This window comes from Eulemur rufifrons, chromosome 6 (genome assembly GCF_041146395.1).
Source record: "Eulemur rufifrons isolate Redbay chromosome 6, OSU_ERuf_1, whole genome shotgun sequence".
Classification (NCBI taxonomy): Eukaryota; Metazoa; Chordata; class Mammalia; order Primates; family Lemuridae; genus Eulemur; species Eulemur rufifrons.
Window position 1 is genome coordinate 14,258,741 of NC_090988.1, and position 18,183 is coordinate 14,276,923.

Below are 18,183 nucleotides of genomic sequence, written 5' to 3' on the forward strand. Positions count from 1 at the left end.
TGTCTAATTCTGCCCCCTCACCGCATCTCCTAAAGCTACAGTCGGGAGGCTGTTTCTAAAGCCCTACACCCACAAGGACATGGATAGAGGGAAAGGAGACAAGAGCAGCACGACGTGGGGAGGTGGAAAGGAGACAGCCATGGTAAGTGACTAGTGAGCACAGAGAAGGCTGTGCCCTGCCCTAAGCTGTCCAGAGAGAAAGCTAAGAACCAACCAGATCAACAACACACACGCCTCAAAAGCTCAGAAATTGGTATCTCTTCACTGGGAACGAAGATAGAGAAAGTTAAAATAAGGAACAGCTACATTCCCTACAACCCCTCCCTGACCAGCCCCACGAGACACACACCACACATTACCCCAGTAGAAGACTGGGGGGTTGTTATTTAGAGAGGGTAAAAAAAGCATTGTTGAGACAGGCACAGTTGAGAGCAAAAATATCCTACTGATGAAAGGAGGACTGAACCCACAGACAGCTGAACGTGAGGACCCGGCCCACTTTCCCGAGAACCCCCGCACTGACACCATTACTGTTCGGGCAGGAGATGACAAGAATATTCTCTGGGGAAAATGACCAGCCTCAGAGACTATCCCTGAGGTAACCAAGATCAAGAGTTCCCCGTAGTTCCCAGCCAGGAAACTCAAAGCTGACACACCCATGCACGTGTTCAGAATTGCTCAGCAGCATCTTAGGCCCCAGCCCTAAACACAAGCAGCGACCAACGATTATCTGAGGGAAACGTTTAACATGAAAGATAAAAACCAAAACAGAGCCCTGCACCCCCCTAAAAAAAGTCGTTTGAAGGAAATAGAGACTTTTGCCAGAAGAAAACGTCAAAAACAAATATCCTTAATATGCTCAGAAAGAAAAAATATCTATCCATGAAAAAAGAACAGGATGCCATGAAAAGGAACAGTACTAAAAATGAAAAAGCTCCTAAAATTAATTAAAACCATGATAGCAGAAATGAAAATCTCAGTAGAAGAGCTGGAAGATAAAGTTGAGTAAATCTCCCAGAAAGTGGGGGAAAAAATAACAAAATTTTTAAAAAATAGAAAACAGTTATTTTTTAAAAAGTAAGAGGACCAGATCAGAAGATCCAATAGATTAATGACAAGAGTTCCAGGAAGAAAGAGAAGACAGGGGAAAGAATATAATTAATAAAATATTTCAAAATAAAAATTTCTCAAACTCAAATAAATACATTTCCAGAATAAAAGAGCCTGTGAGCATCCACCACATTGGATAGTAAAGGACTCACATCAAAGCATATCATTGCAAAATTTCAAAACACTGGAGCCAAAGGGAAGATTCTATAAGCTTCTAAAGAGTTAAAAAGAGGTTATATAAAAAAAAAAAAAAAAATCAGAATTAAAATGGCTTTGGATTTTCCAAAAACTACTTGAAGACAGTGGAATAATGCCTTCAAAGTTCTGAAGGAAATTATTTACAACCCAGCCCAACTATCAAACAAATCTAAAGACAGAATAAAAACACTTTCAGACAAGAAAGACCTCAAATATACCTCCCACATACCTTTTCTCATGAACTTTCTACCAAAACATGGGATTAAACTAAAAAAGAGAACTGGGATACAGAAAGCAGGAGTTCCAACACGAGAGGTAGGTAAAGTGGGTCCTTAGGATGGTGATGGTGAGCAGCACCCCAGACGACAACTGTGCCCTAGGCACAGAGGGTCACCGTACAAACTAGAGCAGCAAACTCAAGAGACAGACACATCAACAGCCATCATCACTGTATTCTCGGCCACTGCATCATCATTTTCACCTGACAAAGCTACTGCAGGGTGTGCTCCACCAAAACAAGAGAGTAAACCAAGGAAAAGCAAAACACAATACCCAGGAAACAAGAAATCTAAATTGGGAGAAAGGCAAAGATAATTCCCAGGGGGCAGTGAAAGCCCCAGGACAATGGGCACACAGCAGGCCTGGAGAACAGTTAGAAGGGACGTCCCGAGAGAAAAACCAGGCCAGGTAAGTCACTGGACATGGGGACCTTGTAGAAAGTTATCCTGAGAGGCTACTAAAAGGGGAAAGCATTAGCAAATGGTACACAATAAAACAAACAAAAAGTGCAATTATTAACGTTAGGATATTGTACATATTCCATAGCTTTAATTGAATTTTCAAAGGAGTCTTCACCCCAAACTCCAGAACCATTCTGCTGCAACATAAGGCACAAGAAGAAGGGTGACTTAAAGACAAATACATAAAAGAGGGGAGAAAGCCAGCCAAGGCAAATCATGTCACTTACCCTGGACAACAAAGGAGCCACCAGAAGGCTCCAATTTCTACACTAAAGAAATAAGAACCAGAACTAGAAACAACTAGTTTAAATTTGTACCAACACTACACACAAAAAAGGAAGCACAAAAGCTGAATGGCATATGCAAATAGGGATTTGCTGGCTGGATTAGCCAGAATTTGTTCACATCTGTTAACATCCTGGTCAGACTTCTAATAACCAAACACAATCTTGAGAGGATAATCAAGTTATTCAATAGATAGGTGGGCCTTGAGGGGAAAAGACAGAAACAAAAGTTGGGTTTTTTTTTTTTTTTACAATTCATTTTGAGAAGCATTTATAGGACACCGACTATTTTCCTATTATTGTAGCAGATACAGTGGAGAATTCAAAGTAGTACACAGTATGATCCCAGAACAGGACAGCAACCCAGTTGCCATGAAGAAAAGATACATATGCATGGGACAATTAGGAAGCAGTGTCTGGCAGATCATAGTTAAGAATCAAAAGGCCAATGGGTAAGTTCAAGAGATGGACACCAGTTAAAAGAGTCAGTGAAAACTCCATGGAGGATGGGCCCTATTTGTTCAAATCAAAAATCTGAAAATTTAATGAACCCCAAAATCATATGGGAATCTCCTGGGCTCCCCCAGAAACTGATTCTCCATTTTTTATAAACATCCCCCAAGTGATTCCATTATCGCTGGTCTCTGTGCCATACTTTGAGAAATACTGATGGCACATATCAAGGTTTCTTTTGTTATAAAATCTGTGCTTCTGTTTGCCCCGATGGATGGTGGGCTTCACTGATGAGAAAAGTGGGAGGACCAGGTTGAGGGCACAGGGGTTTCTGGTAAGGGCAACCCTGCCGCAGGCATGCAGGCGGAGAGGAGCAAGTCTATGCGGAGCAAATGAGAACAGAAACAAGGGCAGGCAAGGAGGAGTCAGCTCACACAGGGCCTTGACAATAGAAATTAAGAGTCAAGAATTGATCTTCTGGACAAGAGAACAAGAGGAAGGAAACTGCTGATGATTTTTAAACAGGGAAGCAATGGAATGAACATAGTAGTAAGAGGAGAAAAATCAGACTGTTGACCTAGAAGTTTGCTAGGGAAAGGATTATGCAAAGCATGGCAAACAATTGTCTATTCTCCTATTATAACTGAGTTCGAAATAGATTCCTGTTTAGGGAAGAACACAGCATCCTCAACTCTGTTTTGCCTGCAATTAAGGGCATGCACTAGATGGAGTTGCAAGGTCTATGCTGGCCTCCATAAGGTGACTACACAGACCTTCCGCTGCCTCTCTGAGTCCAGCCACTAGATGGCAGTGCTTACCCTTCTTTTAGTAGGACCGGCCGGACAGACTAGCGAGTGGGAAACAGAGTGCTCTTCCCTGAGAGTATGATACACGAAATGCAACACACACACACACACACACACACACACTTCCACGTAGTTCCAATTTATAATTTCCCACTCAGAAGGAGGTAAAGGTGGCCCGACTGCAGCTGGGGTGGAAAGCAGGGTGGCTGGCCGTTCTCTGCAGGAGGCTCACGGGGCAGTTCTGGGTTCCCATGGGCCTATATACCCAGGGAAAGGCGGGAAGTCTCCTGCCCTGGAGGTGCGCTGTGGGACAGGGCCTGGCCATGCAGTCCCCAGGGTGTGCCCCCGGAAGGTCCTCTCCACAGCAGCAGGTGCACAGGAGAGGGCCAGGGCCAGGACTCCAGGACTCACCGAGCGAGGGGCAGGCTTCCTCGTCCGAGCCGTCTGCACAGTCTCGGTACCCGTCGCACACCCAGGTGTCCATCACGCAGGCCCCGTTGCTGCAGCGGTAGTAATTGGGCAGGCATGTGGAGGGCCCAGGAGTTGGGGAGGGAAGAATATGCGAATCTGTGGAAAACACCAAGCAAGGAAACCCAAAGTGTCACAAGAAGCTCGATCCCAGCCAAAACGTGTCCCAAACCTAGTGTGGATGTCCCAGTTTCAGCTGACCAGCCAAGCCAGTGACAGGCATGGTTCTGAACAGCAGCTCATCTAAAAAATCATGTATAATGGGGTATCCCAATAGATGAAATTCTTTTCCCTTTTGGGCAATAGATTAACCTTACCTCCTATATTTGATCTGGGCTACTATTCGAATGCATTTGTTTTTGCAGGGGCTGGGCAATGCTGATGGAAGGAACAGGTGACTCAGGAGGCACAGGGTGGCTAAGAGAATGCCTACTGAGGCTGAGCATTGTGCTCGTTAATTCCTCTGCAGCTACCTCCAGACATGGTACAGAGATGGGAATGCGGAGAGGAAAGGAACGAGCACGCATTCCACAAGGGTGCTTCTCAAATATACCATGGCACACGCAGGACCTGGGGGTCTTGTTAAAATGCAGATTCTGATTCAGCAGGTCTGGGGCGGGGCCAGAGGTTCTACATTTCTAACAAGCTCCAAGGAGATGAGGTGCTGCTGGTCTGCAGACCACATTTTGGGTAGGAAGGCTCTAGATTTCCCACTGTGCCCTGCAAAATATGGAATAAATCACCCGGGAAACAGGAGAGACCAATCACACTGATTTCAAAATGAGAGGGAAGGACAGGAAAAAAATCTCAGTCACCATTCTCCCAAAAATCCAAAAAAAAAAAAAAAATCCCCAGGAATAAGCTGGCACACTCTGCACAGCAGGTGGAACTACACTGGTTGGTGTTGGGTGTGGGCTGACCCGGGGCTCTTACCTCCACAGTCCTTCTCGTCTGACCAGTCCCCACAGTCGTTCTCCCTGTCACATTTCCACCTGTTGGGGATGCAGTGGCCATTCTCACACCGGAACTGGAAGTAGCGGGAGCAGTTTGGGGCTTCTGTGGGGTTTTCTGGGGAGATGAACCACACCATCAGCTGCTTCCCCTGCACTCCAACTACATGCATCCTCCTCAGCACCCAAGTCCCGGGGCAACCTGCGCTGCCCACCCAGAGAAAGATAAGGCAGCTTCATGCACCCAAGGGGCAACAAGAAGTACACCCACGATCTCAAGAGAATCCCATCTTGCCAGCCCCTAATTCATGTTTCTCTGACCTACGCATCCTGAGAATGACTACCTGAGTGCTCATTCTGGCATTGTGCCAAAGGAATAAAATAATGATTGATGATAACCCGATGGTGACAATAACTCTATCACATTATGGTCTGTAACTTTTAGGGGAAGAAAAAGTACATTCCATAATATTTACCATAATTCCTTATACATACTGTGGTCTTCCCGACGGGGAAAAGAAAGGAAATGGAATAAACTTTTCCCTGGTACCTACGAGGTGTCAGATTCCCACGTCAAGACTCCATTCCTTATGTGGGGAATTCAGGGACCCGCGGCAGCTGCCACCGGGAAGGGCAGGCCGAGTCTGCATGTGGGTGTGCTGGCAGCGCCCGCCTTAACCACAGGTGTCACTGTCACTGGGGGATTAGGACGCGAGGGGGCAGATCTGAAATCTTCTTACCGCAGTTGGCCTCATCAGAGTAATCGCCACAGTCGTCCATACCGTCACACTTCCAGATCAAGCTGATGCACGCTCCGTTCTGACACTGGAAACCGAACTCGTCACACACCTTGTGGAACTCGGGGTCTTGGGCTACATGAGGGACAAACGTTGACAAAGTCCCGATGACTCCCACGCTAGGAGCTCAGAGCAGCAGTGCAGCTCAGAAACAGGAGACAGAGAAAGTGTTCTCTGCCAAGATATCACCTAACTAAAAAATCCCCTGAAAGCAAGAGCCAAACCTAACCGTAACAAGGCACACAGTTTGTTAACTAATCCATTCCATGAATCTTTATTGAGTACTGTTATAAGCTAAGTTTATCCCTGCCGAATTCACATGTTGAAGTTCTAACCCTCAGTACCTCAGAAATGTGACTATATTTAGAGATGGGGTCTGTAAAGAGGTAATTAAAGTTAGAATGAGGTCATCAGGGTGGGCCCTAATCCAACATGACTGGTGTCCTTATAGGAGAGGAAATCTGGACACAGACGTGTACAGAGGAAAGACCGTGTGAAGACAGGGAGACGGCGGCTGTCTACAAGGCCAAGGAGTGAGGCCTCAGGAAACCAACCCCGCCAACCCCTTGAGCTGGGACTTGTAGCCTCCAGAATTGTGAGCAAATAAGTCTCTGTTGGTGCTTTGTCATGGCAGCCAGGGCAAACAGACACACGCACTACACACAGGGCACTGTTTTAGGAAGGGGGCCACGGAAATGAACAAAACGGAGCCCCTGCTCCTGTGGAGCTCAAGCGGAGGAGGCAGACAGTAAAATGACATCTAGGTGCAAAGTGCGCTGAGTGCTGCGAAGACCACGGGAGCAAGTGAGCCCTGGGCCGAGCTCTTGGTCACTCGCTCGCCTCCCGCTTACATACACACTAGCAACTAGAAAGCAGCACTTCCTAAACAAAGGAACGTCTTTCTCACAGCAGGCAGGCTGGACACTCCATCAAGACCTGCAAGCTATATGGAAGGGCAGCCCCAGGTGGCCAAACCCCCGTGCAGGTGCGTCAGTGACTGTGAGTCGCCACCCCCGCCGGCCCCACTCACAGCATCCCGCAAATGCCGCATCCTCGTCCGATCCGTCGCGGCACTGGATGACTCCGTCGCACACCATGGAGTGGAACAGACACTGCTGGCGGTTCTTACACACGAAGTCCATGAAGCGCGTGCAGAGGGGCTCTGAGAGCAGAAAAGGCCATGAGCACCCAGGGCGAGCTGGGCGCTCCCCAGCCCTGGCCAATTGCACACTGGGACCGACGTGCATCCACTCGGGACACAACAGCACCAGCCACGGTGTACTCAGCACTTGCTCTGTGCCAAGCCCAGAGCTAAAGCACTTGACATAATGTGCATCGTTAAACCCTCAGGACAACATATGAGAGACTTCATTGTTCCTGTTTTTGAAATGAGAAAACAGGGGGGAGCGGCATTAAATATTTTGCCAAGTGCACACAGCTGATGAGGGTGAAGCCAAAATTGAAAGTTAGAGCTGTCTGACATCAAAGCCCCTGATCTTAATCACTATCGATATGACACTGACTCTCTATTACAGGGGTCAAAAACTTTTTCTGTGAAGGATCAGTGTTACCAGACTGAATCGTGTCCCCATAAAATTTAAATGTTGACGCCCTGACACCCACTGTGACTGTATTTGGAGATAGGGCCTTTGGAAAGGTAATTAAAGTTAAATGAAGTCATAAGGATGAGGCTCTAATACAGTAGGATTAGTGTCCTCTAAAGAAGGGAAGAGACACCAGGGATGCACACCCAGAAGAAAGGCCACGTGAGGACACAAGAAGAAGACAGCCTTCGGACTGAAATGTAACCTCAGCTTGTCCCTGGGTCTCCAGCCTGCTGGCTCTCTGCATATCTTGGACTTTCCAGCCTCCATAATCTAACATGAATCAATTCCCTAAAATAAATCTCTCTCTCTCTCTCTGTCTACACACACACACACACACACACACACACACACACCCCTATTGGTTCTGTTTTTCTGGAGAACCCCAACTAACACAACCAGAGAGCAAATATTTTAGGGTTTGCAGGTCACACACAGCCTCTGTTACACCTATGTGATTCTGCCACTACAGCACAAAAGCAGCCATATACAATATGTGAACAGGTGGTAGTTACTGTATTCAAAGAAAACTTTATTTAATGGAGAGGTTATGGGCTGGATCTCACCCACAGGCCAGTTTTCCAGCCCTGCGCTCAAGCATCAGCTCTCAGCCTGGCATGCAAAACAGGACTGGAAACTGAGCACTACAAACAATCTCAATGCCCAGGCCACTCCCTAGGCTAATTACATCAGCAACTCTGGGGGTGTCACCCAGGTACCAGAAGCTTTTAAGGCTCCCTAAGGTGATTCTAATATACACTCAAGGATGACCGTCACTAACCCAAGGCATCTTTCTGGGGCTAAAGGGTCACCTGGCCTAAAAATGTTTCCCAAGTGATTGTCAGCAACACTAATAAAACCAGTCAAGTAGAAGTACACAATTCTAAACAGTCGGCCGATTCACAGAACATATTGCAATGACACAATAACATTCACGGAAGTGTGAACTGATCTACCAGTCCCCGCCCCCCAACTCCTGCTCTGCTTTACCCAAACCTTGGCTCCCTGCCATGATCAGCCTCCACTATCCTGGCCAAGCACTCAGGGGTCAACTCAGTTAAAAGCTAACCTCAGCAGGTACTGAGGAAATGAAAGGATTTATTCCAGCATACACTCTTCACTCACACCCCCGGGCAGTGGTGCTGCCCTGGGGTGGGGACTGGACTCACTCACCGCAGTGCTGTTCATCGGAGCCGTCCGAGCAGTCGCGGAGGCCGTCGCAATGTTTGCTGGATGGGATGCAAGTGCCATTTGGGCAGCGGAATCCATTGCACTTCTTCTCTGAAATTCAATTCAACAACAGAGAGGAATGACAAAGAGGAAACAGGCAGGCATGTTACACTGTTGGTGGGAGTATAAATTTGTACCACCACCAGAGAGAGCAATTGGCCATAGCTAGCAAAATTACAAATGCACATAAACTTTTATCCAGCAATTCCACTTAGAGAAATGCATTCTATGTACAGAAATTAAAAAATGATGTTAACTACAAGGTTACAATCTTGTTCTTAAAGTTAGTACAAGTGTCGCACTGCAACACTGTTTGTTATAGATTAAAAACTGTCCATCAATTGGAGATTGTTTAATAAATTAGCGTACACTGGAACACTAGATAGCTATAAAGAGACTGAACTGCTCTATGAAAAATCATGTCCTAGATATACAGTTATATCAAAAAACAAGTTAAAAAACAACATGCAGAGTAAAGCATTACTTGTGTAAAATAGGACAAGAATACACAGTATATTTGTGTATTTATGCACAAAAATGTTCTGGAAGTATATACAACCATGGCTTCCTACGAGGAAAGGGTGGGAATTGGGCAGATCAACCTTTACTGTATACCTTTTTATACTTTTTCCATTTTCAAGCACGTGAATGTATCACCTATTCAAAAATCAAGTATATTTTTAAGAAGAGAAGGAAATGCTTCTATGAATAGAAAAAAGGAGGACATGAATCCTAATTATGAAATCCTGGTTTTTCGAAGCTCTCTAAGTCACTCACCACTTTAATTCTTCAGGAATTCTAAAGCAAAGCCCTTGTAGACGAAGTACACCTAGCTGTTAAGAGCCGGAGGTTTCACAACCAGTTCCACGGGAAATTAAACTAGAACTAATGTATCCTGATGCTTAGATCAGAATCCTCAGTAGGTCACCCTTCCTCCTGAGCAGAGACTCACTGCCAGACATTAGTTGGTAGAACAGTTCCATGAGTATTAGGTAAAAGAAAACAAAATGTGTTTTAATCGTGTAAAAAAAACAAGTCACCATTCCTAGAAAATTAGTCAAAGGATATCAAACAGAAGGAGAAACAATAAATGAATACCACTATTGGGGGAAATGGTTAATATCATTTAGTAGAAAAAGTTAAAAATAAAAAGGTGTAAGTTAAAATTATGTAAGACAAACATATTAGTTAATTATATTAACTAAAAAGATAGAAATCTAGTATCCAAAGAGACTTAGAGGAACATGCACTATATTGCCGGTAGAGGTGCATTTGGTATAATCCCTTGGAAATGAAATCTGGAAATACTTAAAGAGAATCATAAAAACTGGGCAGAACCTTCCACCCCACAACTCCATATTGAAGAATGTAGCTGAGAAAATATCTCAAAGGAAAAACAAGGCTTTATCTCCAAGGACATGAATACTAGCATCACAGTGTAAAACTGAAAAAACTCAAATGCCCAACTAAATGCCAACTTAGTCAGAAGCAACTAAGTAAACTATGTTATTATAAAGTGAATAAGCATCTTCCATAAAAATGCTAACTACTGAAAAAACAGATGTATAAAAACATCTTATTTAACATTATAACATGAAAGGAGTAAATGTCTCATAATATATAGACAACAACTACAATCCCATGAAAATTTGAAATGGCAAAAGAGTAAGGACAGAGACCCTTAAAAACATTTGGTGTAAAAAAGTACTTTATGTATTTTGTATGTGTGTGAGGCAAACTGCTTACGTGATGCTTAAGACTATATGATACACCCTGATACATCACAAGGCAACAGGACATGGAAAGTGGGTGGGCTGCTTGTTTAGTTGCCAGAGTGGAAATACGGGTATTTCATTCCCTGGCCCATCTGCTGCCTTTCTTCCTGGGGAAGCTCCAGGTGGGACCTGAAGCATTTGCATTTACCACAGTTGACTGGATCCTCATCAGAACCGTCCTGGCAGTCCGTGTCACCGTCACATGCCCACCGCTGGGGGATGCAGTGCCCATTGCGGCACTGGAAGTTGGAGGCCTCGCAGGTGTGGTAGATGGCTGCAACAGAGAAGAGACACAGTCACACGCCTCTGCTCCATCCCCCACCAGCTGTCAAGGGGCAGACTGCAAGGAGGTTCGTACTAGGTTATAAGGTAGGTCCTGCAGGAGTGTCTGAGTTTCTCCTCGGCTGGAAATTAGGCACCCAGGGCTGATCTTACAGCAGAGGGCAGCTCCCTCGATGGGCAATGATTTGAGCCTATAGGTCTATAAGAAGTGACACAAGCCACTGCATGGGCACAGATGCACACATTAAAACATCACTCACTCTTCACAACAACCTATGAACCCCTTTCAAAATAAGAAACAGGCTTAGAGAGATTAAGAAATTTATAGGTAATTAAGTGACAGCATCAAGGTGGCTCAAGTTCAAAGCCTGTACTTTTGCTACCATACATTGGTACTTTATCTTCTCACATTAAATCCTCTTATTCATCCAGATACTATGAAATAAGGAGAAGTGGAGTGTGCTCAGGAGACCAAGTTCTGGACCTGATCCAGCCACTGTCTGGCTGCTTCAATTTCATTATCTTTACATTGATATTCAAGGGCTCTTCTAAGCTGTGAAAGGCCATGACCTTGTAATTCTTAAAAACACTATGCAATTTCAAATATGGAAAACCTCAGGCCTAAAGAACATAAAAGAGTCATCTAAAATTGCAAAGAAAGCAGGCCCCAGAACCTAGAATTGTCTAACTTTCTGTATAGTCGAGAACAACATCTACTAGCCAAGGATACATGGTGTCCATTACAATCACTAAGGGGAAAAAAAGGAGCTAGGAAACAGAGAGTCACTGTTATAAACGAACAGCCTCATCTGCACACACGGGCTGAGGCCACCTGGAAGTCATTTAGAAACATCTTGAACTCCTGGTCAAAGACTAATTCAAATGTGTACGATTTGCCTCAAACCCAACCAACTCGACCAACTGTCAGAGTTCCCCATCCTCCTCTGAAACAGAAAGCTGTTTGTGTCGGTGCATTGCTGAATGAAAGACCGGACTGGCCTTGTTTACAACCAACATAAAATAATAGAACCTAGATAGATGGTCTCTGTTAGTTAAATGTGTGGACAGGACATCTTCACAACAGAAGGAGGCAAAACAAACAAAAGTGGGTTGTTGAGAGAAAACTATAGTCTTTGATTCAATTGAGACAGTTGGCAGTAAGCTGCTCAAGGACTGGGAAAATTGGCTTACAATGTCCCAATGCCTACTGAATTTGCGGCTATTTGTTGCAATGGTCGGTGACACAAAGAACCTGATTTTTCAAACCATGTTAAAACTAGTGGTGGTCCATTGTCTGTATCTTCCCATCTCCCCAAAGACCAAGGCTGCATTTGGTAGGGTGTAAATAAGTCTACAGGAAATTTCAGTATTTACAACCATTGGCACTCAGAATCCATTAAACATCTTCTTAAAACATACTTATCTCTGATAAGAAGAATGCATGTTACGTGAGTTTCTGCCCCAGTAACACCCATCGCCTGGAATACTTTTGATTTATCGGTGTTACAAGTCTGACAGCCTTTCAAAAAATTCCTCACCAAACCCTTGCTCACTTTCATAAAACACGAAGCTGCCTAACTGATTGCCATATTAATCTACTTGTTATTATTCAGCCTATGCATTTCATTTCTAATTGAGAACTACTTCAGAGTGCTAGTGGAGTTTCCAAATGACAATTCTGGGAGGCATGTCTGAGATATCCCGATTCTATCACAGATGCTGAGCTTGGAAAGACTGATCAGTCTGCACAATTTCATTCAAGTGGTCAGGTATGACTAGAATGCATTATATATTCTTTTTCTGTATTTTTCTATCGTCTGAGTAACATACTAGCTCTCTGATTTTAAATGGCTGGTAAATAATGCATGCTCCATAAATAGTTTTTTTTTTTTAATTATAAGGACAGAAGAAATTGACTTTAATCCAGCCTAAAGAATTTAGAGAAAAAGAAGAATCCTTTGCATGGTAGGATTCATCCGTAACTACAATGGTGAAGTCAATATGGTAAACAATCATGGAAATGGAATATCAGTTTCAAATACGGGTCATTATCCTATGACTTATTCTTTGACTCAGAGGGAACTTTTCTGACTCATCAAGACCTGCTGGAACACCTGATCAAAAGCATTAGCCAAACATAAGTGGAGCAGAACAGATGAATAAGGTACTAAAAGGAGGAATGTACTGCCTCATTTCTTCAAAAGCACTGGACTATTAGGAAGTACATGAGGGAAAAGAAATATGACTATGAACACAATTTGAATGATTAATGACACAGAAGAAAAAACAAAGCATAAGGAAAGAACACTGAAAAACAAAAGGCAGATTTGAAAAAGAACCAAACAGAACTTCTAGATACAAAAAACCAGCTCATATTGCTCAATAGATATGTGAAACAGCAGATTAGATTTAGCTGAAAATAAAACTGCTGAACTGGAAGATAAATCTGAAAAAGTAACTCAGATTCTAGCACACTCATAAAGACAACAAACATATTTAATGCAAACAAGAGGCATCAACAGCAGAATGAGGCAGTCCAACAAATGACTAATAGTAACTGCTGAAAGATAAGACCAGAGAAAGCAGTAAGAAGGCATAACTGAAATGTCAGTGGTTGTAATTTCTCAGTATTTGGGGGAAAAATAATAAATCCTCATATTTTAAAAAGAAAACAAGTCTCAGGTATGGTAAATAAATTCACACCCAGGTAGGTGAAACTGCATAACAACAATGACAAAAAAACAAACAAACAAAAAAAAAAACCCTAAAGATAACTAGAAAGAAAAGAATATCTGCTATTTGAACAGATGACCTGACAGCAAAATATATAATACATCAGCACAAAAAGGCTGGAAAAAATGAAATAATTCTACCAAAATACAGAAAATTATTACAAACCTAGAAACCCAGACTCATCTGAATTCAAGATTGAGGGTAAAATAAAGAAAATAAAGACATGTTTATACTAACAAAATCTTGAAAGAGATTCCCGCTCACAGACTCCTGCTGCAAGAACCACAGAAGGATGCACATCGAAAGGAGGCATTAGATGCAAGAAGCAAAGGTCGCTGGCAAACAGTTATGTACCTATAAATAAGTTTGGTTATTAAAAATAATGACTAATTTTAGGATTTTTAAAATATAAAACTAAGATACTAAATATTTGGTGTTTTAAAATACTAAGTATTTTAGTATTGGAACCATGGGCAGAGATTTGAATCCAACCGTTCTTAAATCCTTGTATATTTAGAAGAGGGGAAAGATATTAAGAATATACACATAAAATGTCTAAAGGTAATAGCTAATATAAAAAAAAAAAACACACCACCAGAAATCAGATGTGTAAGTTCAAAAACAATGGAAGGGGAGGAGTAGGAGGTGCTGAAGGGAATAAAGAAAACTCAAATGGTCCCCATGGAAAGCACAAGAGAAGAGTAAGGAATATTCCCAACAGAAAGTATGGCTCCGAGCTGATGCCAACAGGAGGTCAGCCGGCCTTGACCTGCTCCTTCTGACATTGCGTGTAGCTTAATTGAGTAGGTCAGAAAATGAAGTGTCATGCCACACATCATAATAAGCTCACATCCGACCTACAACTATTCTGAGACAACGGAGAAAGAGAATCATCCTTAAAAGGTCTGGGAGAACAGCCATCGGAACAAGCCTGCAGTTGAGCCGCAAGTTTTCCCCAGTTAGCCTTGCCAGAAGAAAACCAGAGATAAAACCAGGAGTTTATGACATGTTCGCCCATAGAAATGAAGTTATCAAATCATTCCGGAAGACCAGCACACGCTGCTGAAACACTGAGTTTGACTAATGTGGTTGTGATAACAAGATGTTCAATCATACTGCAATTTATAAACTGAAATGCCCACGTGCACCCTTCTAATTTATTAACTAATTATCCATCCAAACCCACAGCTTCCAAACAGCATTCATGTGTTTCCTGGGCTGATGGCAGCGCCTTCATGGACCTTGGTTTTTCCATCTTTCTGCAGGCCATACTTGCATACAGAGAGAGGCATTTTCCTGCAGTCTTTCCAGAAGCAGAGGTGCAGACACTGAGACTGTGCCGGAAAGAATATGGGTGAACTTTCCAAGGGGACAGAATTTGGGAACATCACAGAATATCCTGTGTGTTGTATGGCCATGTATGGCCACCTCTAAACTAACACAAATGCAGTGACACAGTTACATAAAATTATTCAATCCACAAAGGTTCTCTGAGCACATACCCTACTATGTGCTGGGTACTGTGAGAACACAAAGGGGTAAAAGACAAGGTCATCTCTGTTCTTCAGGAGCCAAATCTAACCCAGAGCATAATGCATAGTAATTTACACTTAAGTTTGGGATTTCACAGATCTACCTTCTTTGCATTTGCTTTTACAAATTAGGAGGCATGCTTCCAGCCACCAGATGCTGGGCAGTGTAGGAGGTGTTGGGGTGCCCTGGGGGCAAAGGCAGTTAAGATGTGAGATTAAAAATCACTCCAATAATTCACAAGATTAATGACTGACCCCAGATGACTGAAAAGTTGACTCATCCATGAATTGCAAAATGAAGCCTGAATTATTGGGTTGTAAAAGCAGACCTGCCCTGATCATAAAATGGTTAAAGGAAATAGCTTTATCTCCTCTGCCCAAAATCGCTAGAGGGGTTTAAGAGAGAACTGAGTAACAACTTCTAGGGGAGGCTATAGAGCAAATTTTACTCACCAGGTAACAGAATCTGGGGGTTTTTTCCTTAATTTTTATTGTAATTTTTCATCAACTTATAATCACATATAATCATGGGGTGCGAGGTGATGGTTATTAAACGGAATTTGTTTTCATTCCCCCACAACCTCCCCAACTCCTGGAAGTACTGACCGGTACAGTTGGCTTCGTCAGACCAGTCCCTGCAGTCGTTGTCCCCGTCACACACCCAGGAGGAGCGGATGCACATGCCAGAGCTGCAGTTGTATTCGTCACTCCGGCACTGGTGCATTTCTGCAGGGGAGACCACAGACGGGTGTGAGGACAACAGCTCGCTCACAATACTGTCCCTCGTGCAAAGCTCATAAAGGTCACAGGCGGATCTATTATCACTGATTATCTGTAGAAACCACGGACCACCAGGAAAGTAAGGTCCCCTGAGATAGTTTCCAATGAGTACGCTGCAAATGGGTTACAGGTACGAGATACCAATACCATCAGACTCTCCCAGCTGGTTGCCTCTTGGCAAGAGCAGCCTGTCCATTCATCCCAGTGCACTCCACAAATATGATCATTTTCTATGCTCGCTATGATGGGAAGAAGGTTAGGAAGCAGTGATTGAGGAGGCCAGCGAGTAGAACTTTCAAGAAACAGAACACTCCTAGAGACACAGCCTGTGGTTTCAGAAAAGTAGTACTGCAAGGTCCTCGTGTGCTGATCACTGTGAGATGCTCAGCTCAGGGGAAGTGAGATCAGTGCTGATGTTCTAAAACGGAGGAGACGTAGCTCTGGACTTTCTGTGGGCAGAGCTCCAGGGATGTGGGTAGAGGTACTGTCCCCAGAAGGGTGGGGACCTGGTGCAAACAAAACCAGTACAGCCTGACCCAGACGTGAAAGGAGGCCGCCCTGGCAACATCTTTCAGTGCTCCTGGGGAGATCATTAAAACAAAATGCTGTGGTCTGAATTTACTATACACAATAGAAATTTATTTCTCATAGTTCTAGAGGCTAGGAAAATTCAAGTGTTTAAACTTCGTATGTTGAAACTTAATCACTAATGTGATAGTATTAAGGGGGGGGGCCCTTTACGAAGTAATAAAGTCATGAGGGTAGAGCCCTCGTCAATGGGATTAGTGACCCTATAAAAGAGGTGTGAGGGAGCCGTTCACCCCTCCGCCATGTGAGGATGCAGAGAAAGCGTCACCTATGAGGAACAGGCCCTCATCAGACTCTGAAACAGCTGGTATCTGATGTTGGACTTCTCAGCCACCGGAACTATGAGAAATACATTTCTATAAGTTTATAAATTACCCAGTCTAAGGTACTGTGTTATAGCAGCCTGAATGAACTGAGGCATAGAACTTTCACATGGAATTTACAGGGTATCAGAAATCAGGAGTAGCCAAGCATGGGGTCCAGGGCAGCCGTCCCAGTCACTCTCCCCAAGAGACAGGCTGATGGTGAAGTTGGTAAATCTGACGTTTATGAGGAATGTGTGTGGAGACTTATGAAGGGGTCCTGCATCAGAGGAAGGGACTAACCGGGACCTTGGGATGAATTCAGGAAAACCTAGCAAGAATGGGCCATGAATGGAGGGAAGAATGAAGCTGTTCAATAGCCAAACGTGTGCCCAATGTGTGGGGGAGATGACCCCAGAAACATGGAACCATGTGGAGTTTCCCTCCCATGGAGCAAAACTAGCTGCACACTTCACCCTTCTAAGAGCTGGGGAGAAAATGGTAGGAATGAAGGGAAAACAGTTGTGAATCCCAAAGACATGTTCTCTGGCACTTAATGAAGGAAAACTATGAAATTAAAAAAAAAAAAAATTCCCCCAAGTGCCAGGGTGGGGACATCTTTCTCGTGAAGGCGGCCCTGGCTGTGCTGTGTTAGGTAACGTGCATTAGGGTGATTTACAAGCAGCCCCTGCCCCGCTTATTCCAGTCCCTGTGGGGCAAATCACCTGCTCATAAGAAAGCAGGCCCTGTCCGTGTGCAGGGAGAGAAGGCCAGGCAGGGCCAGGCCAGCTTATCGCCAGGTCAGGTCAGCTCCTGGCCTCCACTCCACTTCCCCCCCACACCTCAATCCTGCACACTGTGCATACCACATTACATTTCCTTTGACAGCGAGCAACTATGAGCTTGGGACTGGAGCCTATTAACTAACATAGGTCTCATGAAACTGACAGGGCAGTATATCACAACAGAAGGGGCGTGGTAAGAACAGGAGAGATGGATTCCAGTTCCCCATTCTGATACAAACTAATTATATCACCCCGAATAAGCCCCCTGACATCTGCAGACCCCAGTCACTTAATGTAGCAATTAAAAGGATTGGACTAGAGAATCCTATCATTCCTTGTCATTATAACCCACTGTTTCTCTAAATATAAACATTTCCATTCAGTAAACAGATACTCAGTCAATGCCTATACCATCTGCTGGCTTCTAACAGAGCTTATTGAATTAAATTGGTTAAAAAAAAAAACAGTTCACAAAGGTACAGATCTGTGTCTTTAGCAGGATACTCTCACACCCATTCAGAGATATGGGCCAAGTCTGTAGAGCTGTTAATAATCCTCTGAATTCATTCAGAAATCTTACTTCCTTACTAACTGCCTTTCATTTTTACAGCATCTCTCCAATCACCAAGCAAAGCAGGGTCATTTCCCCATCTTTCAGATTAGAAAACAGAGGCTAATCTGAGAGTAACTAAGTGACAGGAACTGAGTCTAGGGCCATGAATCCAGGATCCCATTAACTCTAGATCAAGAGTTTCCGGCAGAATTG

At 43.8% G+C, this 18,183-nt stretch overlaps 1 protein-coding gene across 1 annotated transcript in view; it reads right to left on the reverse strand.

Annotated features, from left to right (window-relative positions):
* Positions 1–18,183, reverse strand: part of SORL1 (sortilin related receptor 1) — a 167,204-nt gene that overhangs the window by 35,058 nt on the left and 113,963 nt on the right. The window contains exons 25-31 of the mRNA XM_069470765.1: positions 15,569–15,688; positions 10,564–10,689; positions 8,584–8,691; positions 6,837–6,968; positions 5,750–5,881; positions 4,993–5,127; positions 4,003–4,158 (exon numbers count right to left, since the gene is read on the reverse strand). Coding sequence (XP_069326866.1) covers positions 4,003–4,158; positions 4,993–5,127; positions 5,750–5,881; positions 6,837–6,968; positions 8,584–8,691; positions 10,564–10,689; positions 15,569–15,688 — 909 coding nt within the window. The remainder of the gene's footprint in view (positions 1–4,002; positions 4,159–4,992; positions 5,128–5,749; positions 5,882–6,836; positions 6,969–8,583; positions 8,692–10,563; positions 10,690–15,568; positions 15,689–18,183) is intronic.